General features: G+C 38.8%; 1 protein-coding gene across 1 annotated transcript in view; it reads left to right on the top strand.

The window, feature by feature from the left end:
* The first annotated feature begins 771 nt into the window (after positions 1-771).
* The window catches only part of LOC128511888 (astrotactin-2-like), a 434,725-nt gene continuing 422,211 nt past the window's right edge, over positions 772-13,285 (top strand). The window contains exon 1 of the mRNA XM_053484912.1: positions 772-1,163. Coding sequence (XP_053340887.1) covers positions 806-1,163 — 358 coding nt within the window. The 5' untranslated portion in view covers positions 772-805. The remainder of the gene's footprint in view (positions 1,164-13,285) is intronic.

Raw genomic sequence — 13,285 nt, forward strand, 5'->3', positions numbered from 1 at the left:
CAATTAAGTGTAATTGGTTGTCGTCTTATAGTCTATACTGCTTTATCTACAGTATGACTCTGTGTACAGAGTTACGGGGGGGCCTGGAGCCTATCCCAGTACACTTAAGGCACAAGGCGGGGTGCATCCTGGACGGGGTGCCAATCCTTCTCAAGGCACACACACATACACACAGTCACTCTTTATCTTTGGACTGGGGGAGGAAACCCACCAAACACAGGTAGAACATGCAAACTCCATGCACAGAGATCCAGAGGCGGGATTCGAACCCAGACCATGGAGGTGCAAGGCGATAGAGTTTTTGGTGTGGGGGATTAAGTAAGCAATGGATTAGTTTAATTGTTTACTTACTGCGTTATTCATGTATCCATCGATTACCTATCAATTAATCTCTGTGGTTTAAATTCATCAGTTAAAAGGGTCTTTGAGAGACAGTTAATCAACAAACATACAAGCAGATGATCAATCAACCAATTAATCAAACAACCAACCAACAATAAACAATCAATCAATCAATCAATCTAACAATGTATATTGAATTTCTGCTTATTATTATTATTATTGTTGTTGTTGTTGTTGTTATTATTATTATTATTTTTTTTTTACACTGTCCCGGTTGGGATTGGTTACGCCCCGCGCGAGCCCCGCGCTCACCTGCGCCCCGCCGTTCCTATTCCCGGCCGGGAGTCGCGCGCCCCCGCGCGCCCACACGCCAACGCTTTATAAACGAGCGCGCAGCCTCCGCGCGCTTCGCTCAAACACACACACACACACACACACACAGAGACACACGGGGACCGGGGGAATGGCGCGGAGCGCGGCACGGCTCGTCCTCCTCTCCCTCAGTCTCGTGCTCTTCCTCTCGCTGGAGGAGTTCCTCCCCGGGACGGTCAGGGGAAGCGGAGCCGCGGCGGGAGGACCGAAGCCCGGCGGGGAGAAGGACGCGGCTGCGGCGCCGGCAGGGGCGGCGGGCGCGTGCGAGGTCAAAACGGTGACGGTGTCCACGCTGCCCGTGCTGCGCGAGAGCGAGCTGAGCGTGGGGTCCGGGAGCGCGGGCGCGGCGGCGGACTCGCGGCTCCTGCTGTTCGTGCGGAGCGACGTGCCGGGAGCCGTGTCGGTGCTGGACGATCTGGAGAACACCGCGCTGCCCTACTTCACTCTCGGTGAGGCTGATCGCGTGCTATCGCCGTACAGTATTCCGCGGTTTGATGCGCGCGCGCTCTCACTCTCTTTCTCTCTCTCTCTTTCTGATGCGCTGGAGGAGTTTGTTCACGTTTCTGGTCCTGTTTACTGAGACACACGGTGTGTGTGTGTGTGTGTGTGTGTGTGTGTTACCGAGAGACGCGGGAGAAACAAAGCAGAGAGTTCATTAAGGGATAAAGAGAAATGTGTGTGTGTGTGTGTGTGTGTGAATGAATGAAAGCGTTATTGCTATCTGTTTCTGCTGATCTTCCAGTTCATGCAAATCTATATCTATCTATCTATCTATCTATCTATCTATCTATCTATCTATCTATGTTTTTACTGTCCACTGTAGCCCCCCCCCTTTTTTTCAATTATGTACCATAATTAAAAAAAAAAAAAAAAAAATTCTAACAAACTAATTACACTTTCATATCTCCATCAGTTATACCTTAGCTTTACGGATTAGGATTCCAAACTATCATTACATCCAGGACACATGACTGAGGAGGTCGAGTAATAAGGAGCAGATTAACAAATTAGGCTTTCAAATTAAATAAATAAATAAATAAATAAATAAAAACCTCCAGCGTTATTCTCTGGATTTAGTGGGTTTCCTCTGGGTAGTTCCGTTTCCTCCCACAATCCAAAGACATGCAGGTTAGGCTAACTGGCTTTCCCAAAGTCTCCTGGGATAGGCTCCAGGCCCCCCTCAACCCTGTATACAGGATAAAGTGGTATAGACGATGATGATGATAATGATGATGATGATAAAAAAAAGATGAACGTGTGCATATTAATCCAGGTTCACACCGTCTTCATTTCAGACAATCCCACTTTTCTTTGAATTAAAAAAATCTGACTAATGCATGATAATTAATGCTATTATTAATTATCTATTTATAACTACTAATAATATTAGGTATTCTGTGTGTCACTGTGCGTCCCAAGTCTCTGTACAGTATATAGGGGAAATTAATGTTTTTAAAAAGTTTAACTTGTTATTCAAAATTTAACTTGACTTTTACAAAAACATCCTCTACTGTATGTGATTGCCATTTCAAGGCAGTAGGATAATATATTTATATGCTCTCGGTTAGTTTGTCATTAATTAATAATATCCTTCTCATCGCTATAGGTGGACCGCCGAAGCAATCAGAACTCAAGCAGTTCAATGTTGCATTTTTACTTTGAGAAGCTTTTGCAGTACAGTCCAACACAAACCTTTCCCATTAATCAGCTACCTGAGCTTGTGCAATTATCCAAATGGCCCAAAACTTGTTAATGTCATTCTCACATTACAAGCCTCAAATTTATTCATGCTGACTGACATTATATTGCAAGGTTTGGGTGGGAGAAAAAGTCAGGTCTCAAGTCAGTACATCTGAGATTGATACTGTACCATGCTTTGTGGTTGTGTGGTTCGAGGCGTCCTCCTGAGGCCTGGGGTGTTTTTATTTTATTTCATTTTATGTCAGATTTCGAAAAGACAGTTGTGGAAACAACTGTAATTTATTTTAGGTATATATATATATATATATATATATATATATATGTAAGACCATATGTCAGGATGGAAGTGTAGAATCCACATGGGAGTTTAGTATTGAGGAAAAAAGAAAAAAAACCCTGCACTGGTATTGATTTAGAGCACTGGTGCAGCTGGGTAAGCACCAGCCGTTCTCTATACCAGTCCGGAGGGGAAGAATACATGTAATGGATTCATTTTGTCACTGTATGAACACTATGCCCCAAGTATGGCATCTTGAAAGTAAAAAAAAAAAAAAAAACTAAACTTACAACCATAACAGTCCTCACATCCATTCTTCTGTTTCATTTAGATCTGCATCATTATCTTCTAGTAGGAAATTACATAGCATTGTGCATTGTGTGGGGAAAATCGCTTAGTGCCTGAATGGACCTGTTACACACCTATATTCATCAAGGATAAAGGAAAGGCACTGGAAATCACGGCTAACCTCTCGTACCCTGCTTCTCTCAGTTCAAGACTTTCTTTCATGATACAGAACAAGAATGAAATAGATACTGGGACTAACCAGCAATCAGACATATAAAGACAGACACCCGCCGAAAGCCTGAGCCTTAAAGACTAGGATTAGCCAAGAGGCAGATTCTTCGACAGAGGAGATAACTCGGAGTCAGAGCCTGGAAAATTCCTCCTAACTGAAAAGCAGAACCATAAAAATCAGAACAAAATAAGAGTCTGATCCCTAGAGATTGGAACTAACCAAGAGTCAAATAATTAGAGACTGGGGCTACGGTCTCATTACGAGCCACATTGTTCAATTCCGATTTTTGGTTACATTAGATTTGCATGGCTTGATGGTTCACATTAATAATTACACGTGACCCTTATCTAATGTGGATGCGTCTGTCCTATGAAATGGCACGTACAGTATGCGCACCTTGATACGTGTTTGCTCACGCAACCTGGAGTAAGAGACCTCATATTTGTGGAATCACATTCATTTCAAACAATGACTGCATTTTTAAAAAAACATGCTTGGGATTTTGCTCTGGCGTACAGCAAGCTGTTAGTCGGTTGGTTGTATTTGAGAGGTCCAAAAGAGGGAAAAAACCCTACATGTACACAGAATAACAAAAGCTATCATATCGTTATCAGATATATATCCAGTCTAAGCTCTAATATCACGTGTAAATCCAGACAGCCATACAAAAAAAAAAAAAAAACTGATCTGTTACATTAGGGCAAACAAAAATCCCCGGATTTAAGTCACTTACATCCTGGTAATGTGAACATAGCCGGGAAGAACCAAGAGTCTAGTACTAACTAAAGAACCAGAGCCATAAATCTTGGGATGCACAGACAGGCTGATCCCTTTCGGTTGAGATCCTAAACTCAAGGAAACTAAAGATCTAGGCAAGCCACAAATCAGAACTTAAAAAACAACCCAAAGCATTTGAAATAAAACAAGACGCAGTGCTTTATGCAGAACTAAACATAGCAGAGTGTTACAGAGTCTAAACCGTATATACAAGTAATAAGAAGAGAATTGCAGCCATAAAATTCAGTTAGTAATCTGACTAATCAAGAATCAGTTTAGATTAGGACAAATTCAGAGTATAATCATTGGTGACTGGGACTAACAAAGAACTAGAGGTTTACAAACTGATCAGGAATAAGAGCCTTAAAGACTAAGAATTACAAAAAAACTCAGTCTGAAAAATTGGGACTAAGAGCCAGGAGAATAAAGACTGGGCTGGCTAATAGTTTTATCCAAAAAGAGCGGGATTAGTTATTTGATTCTGGGACTAACTACTGTATGTAGCAGAGTCTTTTAGGATTAAGCCTTATCAAGAAGCAAAAGCTTAATGTTTGGGATTAACCAGGAGACTCATTTTAACATTTTAACCAAGTGCAAGCCTTAAAGGACTGCCTCCCCCACCCCATCCCATCCCGTCCCATCCCGTCCCATCCTGTCCCATCCCGACATACCCTAAATCATCTACAATTTGGCTTTGCATTGCCTATGTACAAATTTTGCAAGATACATTCATAATCAAATTTTTACAAAACCGTCACAAACTGTTTCCACTGTTTATCAGTTTAGTGTGCAGGGTTGAATTTGGCCAGTTTAACTAATTTATTCCACTCCGGTATACTGTATGAGAGTTTTTCTTTTTTTTTTTTAGTGCTGTAATGGTGATAGCTAGAAGATATTCTTCTCAACACTATGCAAGAAATTTGGCATATTTTTTAAAACTCTATAATCCATTCTAAACACACAATCCACCTACAAAGTCTATGAACCACCTACAAACCTGTACAATCCACCTTCAAATAACTTACAAACTGCTCCAGGTTGTTGTTTTTTTTCTTTTTTCAGTTACGAAATTTCAAATGCACGAGCATGAGGACTTGAGCACGGTCAAACAATTTTTTTTTTCAGCCATGATTTCTCGCAAGCCGCAGTAAACTGCAAAGGACTGTGGCGAAATTACTGCCGAGCTCCCTAAAAAAATTTATTTTACTATATGGATTCGCTATCTAATTCCAGAATGTTCAAAATCCCCTTAGAGTCTTGTAGATTAAGACTAGCCAAAAACAGAGCCTTAAAGGACTAACCTAGAGTTACAGAGTCTTAAATAGTGGAATTAACCAACAATCAGAGTTTTGGATGCTAAGACCATCACAAGCGAATTTGAATATCCTGAGATCAGACTCTTATAATTGGGACTGATCAGGAATCACTTACTTATTCGATATCCTGTTTATTCGGTAATTAGTCGATGGAGGCCTGGGGGCTTTTCCAGGAGACTCGGGACACTTAATCCCAAAATACAGGCAATTTACATCCATCCATCCATCTAGCAACCTTCATCTAGGGACAGTGGAGGCCAATGGTGAGCACTGTATTTACTACCATTTTACAACCATGTTCACATTCCTGTGTGCATTCACACATTACGGGCAATTCGGGAACGCCAATTAGCATAACCTGCATGTCTTTGGACTGTGGGAGGAAACCCACCCAGTGCGTGGAGAACCACAGTGCTAACTACTACGCCGCCGTGCCACTATTGTGTAATTAGTAAAAGCTTATTTATAATTTCTGTTGTTTATCCGAAATTAATTTGAAATCAACCGGTCAGTTATCAAACGTTTTTTAGTGCGCGAGCTCAGTTGGATTATTAACAGCACGGAAAAAAGTTTATTTTAATGTTCAGGGACGTATGTAGAAGTAATGAGATGCAGCCTTTGGTAATCCTGATAATTGAATCTCTTGTGAGGACTTGGTTCAAGGGCCGTGCCACAACATGAACAAACCCTCGGGCTGTATTATTATTTTTCCATACATTATTGCAAAATATAAAAATAAAATGAACTTTTCAATGTGGTATTAAAACCAATGTACAGTATATGCAGTAAGAGAAGTGAGTTTTCAAACAGAGCCCATGTTGTGTGTGTCTCGCAGTCGTCATATGCATACTGTATACTATACATTTCTTCCCTTAGATTTTTCCTAATAGTATCCATATATTATTATGTTACTTTATTTAGTTGTGGTCTAATACTGTATATCATCTGTAGTCTTATAGTCGACTTGTTTACTTGGATTTGGCTTCCTGGGCATGTGATGTTTTTCTCTGAAATGTATTATCACCTGTGAAAGAGCGCATGTATTATTATTATTATTATAACAAATTGGAAAAGGACAAGATGTCTACCTTTTAGGCCATGAAGTCCTATCCTAGGGTGCTAACTAAAGTGCAAATTTACAGAGTGGCAATTCATCCGATTAAAGTTAGTTTAATAGGCAAACAGACACTGGCTGCAACAGAATGAGGCTCTTGTGTTAAATGCCTCTCTGGCTGTGTGTAAAGTGCTGGCCGAGCAGAGAGAAGAGGCTGGCATGGCGGCCCACAAATCACTTGCTTTCTCTCATTAAGGACAGCTGCCTGGATTTGAGTCACCGCTCTCTGTCCTCCCATTTGGCCGAGCACCGAGCCTGCTCCGCTCTCCCAGTTCCAGAGATGGATGTCGGCGTATAGGTTAACGCTGGTGGCTCATTTACCCAGACTTTCCACCGGCCTGAGGGTCCCCGTGCATCATGAAACCTGGCTGCGGTAAGCCTCCGCCTCAGAGGCAAACGAACACAAGGGACCCAAGTGATGAAATATGTCTCATATCTGTGGAAAATGTTATCTGCCAGAATAAGGATTAGAGGTTTCAGTAGCTGATGGGTGGAAGCGGGTCACCTGGGCTGACACGCCAGTCAGGATTACCAGCTCCTCTTCGCGAAAGGTTGCCAAGTGAATCTATTTGAATGAGATTATTTCCTTATGGTTTATTTAAGTTTGTAAGGCACGAGCGGAGCCCGTTCTTATTCAAAAGACAATTCACATCACATGAATGCGATCGCATGTGAAGTGCGTTTTAACCAGTGCGTTTTAAAACAATATGCTGCATAAACCCTAATTTAAAGATGCCCCGATGGATCAGCTCCTGAAAGGAAGCCTTGGGTTTGAGCGGGCATGACAGGTGACCGTCCAATGCATCTTAGATATATCTCATTTTCTGACTGTCAAATTTACACACGCTGGCTACTGAGTGGCACAAAAGAGAAGCCTTCGCCCAGTCATCAGAATTCTGTCTGTGGAGCTAATTGGCCATTCTCTCAGGGGGAGGGAGGGCGCACGAGCTAATACTTGCAGTCTTACATCAATCATAGCGACACCAGCCAATCATAAGTGCCTTGAGTGTGCAGAAGTGGGCAAGTAGAGTCTTTTATCCCGCCTGTGCGAGAAGCAGACTGGAGTCACGTGTGAGAGCCTTCATCCTGCCTGGTTGGTTGTCTTTGTTTGTACCATGAAACATGAAACTTTTATATTTTGAGATAGATTTAGATAGATTTCTGTGATTCAACAAAGTGATTTAACTTTGCGTGTTTGTGAATTGTAAATAAAATGTAAAGCGTTGAATAGATCATGTTTGATTTATGACCATAAAGTTGATTCTTCCACTTAAAATATAAATATATCTAACAAAATTTTTGTTTACCCTGTTAAGGAAATCATAATCAATCAAAATTAGACTCGGCTGGAAATTTTCAGCCTAAGAAAATTGCTGCAATCGATGCATCTCTAGTACAGCATCACAGCCTTGCCTCAATTTCGGGGTTTCATCAAAAATGCAACTGGTGTCAGAGATGGAGACAACAGTGGCATAACATCTACCATATAAATGAATCACAGATCTCCTTTGCAATGCAAACATTAGGAATCAGGGATTTCAAGAAGAAAATAAAGGCATTGGTTCTTAAATTCTTTTTCGCACGTTCAGCGTGGCCCGGTCTGTGACCAAGTCAGTGGTATTTTTTATTTTTTTTTTACCTGCCTACTGAAGATTCCTGAGAATCTAAATCAATGCGTCACACAAGAGCTTCCGACCTGTTTGTATGCAGTATATACTGTACATTATATACTGTAATGTACAGAGTACTGTACTACTGTATATACAGACTAGAGCCATTGATGTATAATGATTTTACTGAATATCAAATTTCAAATGAGTTCCCTGTTAAGTCTGGTTCCTCTCAAGGTTTCTTCCTATGGCCATCTCAGGGAGTTTTTCCTTGCCACTGTTGCCTCGTCCTTGACATGCTCATAAGGGACGATCTTATCATTGTGATTCATACACATTCACATTTTATACAAACTTAAACAATTCTTTTGATTGTGTAAAGCTGCTTTGCGAAATTGTCATTTGTTAAAAGCGCTATACAAATAAAATGGAATTGAATTTAATATTGCAAAAATATTGACTGTAACTTTTCACACTTTTCCACATTGCAGAAAAATAATATCTTACTTAAAATATGTTGAATACAGCCTTACTGTATTTATCTAATCCTTTTTTTTATTATGAAATCATTACAGATCAAATATAAACTTACTCAGCATGACTTTAAAAAAGGTTTCTTGCAGTTAATTTAACTGGCAGCTCTGTTTCTATTTCAGTTTTTCCTTCTTGTTTTAAAATAACAGCCAACAAATCTATTTATATTGTATTATATATATCTACTTTTATTTACTTATACAGGTTTTATAGAAATCTCTAGGGATAGGTTATTTGAGATTTTATAATAAGAAATGTTTAATTGTATGTAAATGCAGGGCTCCCCAATTCCACTATGAAACCCCATTAATTATTTCATGTGCCACTACACCTTTGATCTCATGTAAGATTGTTAGCTAGCATTCCTAAAAAGGATCATCCCGAAGGTTATAAGGATATCAAAATGAAGCCATAAACCAAAAGTCAGGGTTCTTATTATAAATTACAATTAGTGTAACCTAATGTGTTAAATTATGCAGTGTGTGTAAAAGAGTCATGCACTGAAACTACAAAAAAAAAAACTAAACTGATAACAGAATCTTTAATCTACTTACCTTAAAAAATATTTTTTTAATAAAGTAAAATATAATAATAATAATAATAATAATAATAATTATTATTATTATTATTATTATTATTATTATTATAAACAGAACTCAATTTTAGTCTCAGAGTCCAAACCACGAGAGTCTGAGATTTCCAAATAAACAGAGAAACATAAAAACCTCAGCGACAGCATGACATTTAGCGTTGTGCGTTTACCACAGAACAGGGCTTCGGAGTAAAAATTTACATTTAAAAATCTTTCAGTAAGAGACAGAGGACAAGATGATGAGAAAAGGAAAGACTCTCAAGTTAGATGTAGCCGCTGTGAGCGCTGGAAATGCGAGTGTTTAACTGAACCCGGCTTTGAGACGAGGCCCCAATCTGTAAGCTCCGACATGATTTATTACCCCTGGAATGGAAGAACATCGAGGAAGGCAGAGTTAAGATAAAAAGGAGATGGAAGCTTTCATTCGGATGGACTGATCTTTTCTGCGTACACATCGGAAAGGACAGACGCCAGCCTCGGAACCTGTACACTGTCCTGTCGAATGCTGGATGACTAATGGAGTGGATAAAAGGGATTTTTTTTTTTGGATTCTGTGTGAGTGTTGTTAAACCGTGAAATGGTCTAGAGCAGGGGTCATCGACTAGATGGCAGCTATTCAGATGTGACGGTAGGAAAGTATTCTATTGGACCAAACCAAGGTCTTGATAAAGAACTTAAGATGACGTAGATGATAAACATTCAGAAACAAAAATGGCCATACTTTGTTGCGTTATTCTACTTCTGGACTTTTAAATGGGCTTGGCCTCGGGAGCAGAGTCTGTTTTAAAGGTTTATCCCAACCAAATGGATACAAAGGTAGCGCAAGAGATTAAATAGGTCAGATCCTATTTGACCGATCAATATCAGTATGTAGACTTAAATAGTGATTATTCTGAATGTTCTCTAGTGGAGTTTGGTGTTCCACAGGGTTCAGTTTTAGGCCCATTGCTTTTTTTCCCTTTACATGCTTCCTCTGGGCAACATAATCCGTAAGCATGGTATTAGTTTTTTATTGTTATGCTGACGACACACAGTTATATGTCTCAGCGAAACCTGATGAGATAAACCAGCTTACTAAAGTTGAGCAATGTGTGCAGGACATGAGAAATTGGATGATAATTAACTTCCTTCTGCTTAATCTAGATAGGACAGAAGTTCTAGTCATAGGACCGCATACAGCTAGAAGTAAGATTCTAGATCACTCTGTAACTTTAGATGGCCTTTCTGTTCCATCAAGTGCAACAGTAAAAGACCTCGGTGTGATTATAGATTCCAGCCTTTCATTTGAAGCTCATGTAGATAATATTACCAGAAAAGCATTCTTTCACCTCAGAAATATTTCCAAGATAAGAAATATATTGTCGCTAAACGATGCAGAAAAACTAGTTGATGCTTTTATCACCTCTAGGTTGGACTATTGTAACGCCTTACTGTCTGGTTGTTCAACTAGGTGCATAAATAAGCTTCAGCTAGTCCAGAATGCAGCAGCGAGAGTTCTCACTAGAACCAGAAGATACAAGCACATCACACCTATCTTATCTTCACTTCATTGGCTTTCTGTGAAATTTCACATTAATTTTAAAATACTACTTTTGACATATAAAGCATTAAATGGTCTCGTACCGCAGTATCTGAGTAAACTGCTAGTGTCCTATTACCATCTCAGGGAGTTTTTCCTTGCCACTGTCGCCCTCGGCTTGCTCACCAGGGACTATCTGACCTTTTTGATTCATACACATTCAAATTCCATACAAACTTAAATAGTTCTTTGATTGTGTAAAGCTGCTTTGGGACAATGCCAATTGTTAAAAGCGCTATACAAATAAAACTGAATTGAATTAACTTAAAAACTAGCTACAGAACTGGAAACCTTGGCCCAGAATGGGAAGAGGCAGCAGCCAAAACAGTACGCTTAGAGCCAGTTGGACAGATTGCACAGCGTCGTCATCTCGTCACTATACAGTCTGTGACTCTAGGGCCAGTTCAAGTGGCTCGACCTTCATGAATACTGTATCAGTTGAAGACTCCTGATTCTGAAGTACTGTAGTAATAAAATTTGGTCTTGTAAATGATATAGCAGACAGAACCCGTAATACCCTTCTAATGTATCCTGACTACAGCCGTTCCCAAATCAGTGGTAGCACATACAGGTGGGCGGGGCTTGTGTGGTTGAAAGTTTGAAAAAAGAAGTATGCTACAGCACGATGCCTGTTAGGCCTAAAAAAACCCCCACAAAAATCTCTCCCATGTTTCATTAATTTGGATGACCTTTTACAGAATGTCATGCTAATTGGAGGGGGTTTCTGTGCAGAATTGATTTTTACCTCCTGAATGGAGAGGAGTAACAAACACCCCTTGCTAGCAGGGACACTGTGTGCCATCTTTAGATATTATATTAGAATCTGTTTTCTCTTTCTGTCATTTCGTTTTCCATCATTTTATCTTTTACACTTTTAAACCGTTAAAGACATAGTAACAAAAGGAAAATGTTCATAGATGCTTAAATATGCTGGTAATTTTATAAAACTTAATATAATTAAATAATATATAATAATAAACTAATTATTGTGTTTAGACAAATCAACATCTATGAAAACAGACAAATTGAAGAAAAAAAGCAAGCGATATTTCTTGTTCTACTAGCAGATAATTGTTCTAGTTTGCTAGTTTTTAAGGAATGTTTTTCTTAAAGCAAAATTCAAAAGTAAAGCAAAAGTACAACAAGAAATACTGCTTACATTTTATTTATTTTTTTTTATAGTTTTTCCTTATCTCTTTTAATAGAAGATTTTGTTTACATTTTTAGTAAAATTTAATTATAAATACGCTTTATAATCTTTATTTTTTGTTGGATCGATTTTTTTTTATATAAATTGTAGATAAGTTAAACTATATTCAAAATAACTTTACTTGTTATCATTTTTACCTTTTTCTGGTATTTGGCAGACGCCAATATCCAGAGCAACTTACAGTTTTATTTCATTACACATCTGATTACGGGCCTTGCTCAAGGGCCAAAAAATGCTAACTTGGTGGTGCTGGGGTTTAAATCTGGAAACATCAGATCAACAGTTCAACACCTTAAACCTTAACCACTAAGCTACCCGTGCCCTATTCATTTTATTTTTATTTTTTAAATATATTGTAGACAGGACAAATACCATGAAATTGGTGGAAGAGCTAATTAACTGGAGGGAAATAGATACAACATGTGTTAGCATTTTGCTCTAGCTTAGTGTTGACTTTTGCTACGTAGCTCAAATCTGGTTTTACATTTTTTTTTTTTTTCAAACCCTGTTTGGCTGAGAAACAAAACATCATGGTGGTCACCAAGACTTAAATGCTAATTTTGCATTTTACAATAACCTACTTACTGTTAGTGGTGCAGGGAAAAAAATTAACCCATACCAATAAAAGTAGTTGTCTCACACTATTGTCGATTATTATTATTATTATTTTTTGCTTCAACCAAAATAATTTTGTAATACACTGCATCATAATCATGACTTTCGAGCTCATAAACGCAAATTTACTATGAAGTCTCGAGAGCAATATTTATCTCAGTGAATGTTGACCTTTGATTTGACACATAAGCCAATAAAAAACAAGAAGGCGGGACATGTAGTGTCTTTGGTTAAAATAATAATAATAATAATAATAATAATAATGGAGAAGTTAATAATGTGTGAATGTTTTCCTGGATCTTTAGTACGTGATGCATTAAGAAGAATATATTTTATAATATATTTTGCTTCGTTTAGTTTGTCAAAATGTGAGTCCATTCCACACATTTGGGGCCATTCGCGGTAATTCTAGTGTTCTGATGTGTAATATTACCATGGAAATGTAGAAATTTGCTCATTATGGTTTCTTTATTGGTCTCGTCTTGATGCTGCGCTACACAAACTGGCAGGAAGTCAACGCCGAGGATGGCTCACGTCCACAAAGTGGCACTTTCTGAAGCATGCTTCACTCATGTGTCAATTTAAACTGGCTCTTAGATAGAAGAGTATAGACAGACAGGTGTGGGGGTGTAAAAAGTAGAGTATGCAGTAATAGGTGAGCAGAGGTCATGGCTGCTGGGTAATTTTTTTATTTTATGGATTTTTATGGCTGTCAAAGTGTCAAAC

Source organism: Clarias gariepinus, chromosome 24, assembly GCF_024256425.1.
Source record: "Clarias gariepinus isolate MV-2021 ecotype Netherlands chromosome 24, CGAR_prim_01v2, whole genome shotgun sequence".
Classification (NCBI taxonomy): Eukaryota; Metazoa; Chordata; class Actinopteri; order Siluriformes; family Clariidae; genus Clarias; species Clarias gariepinus.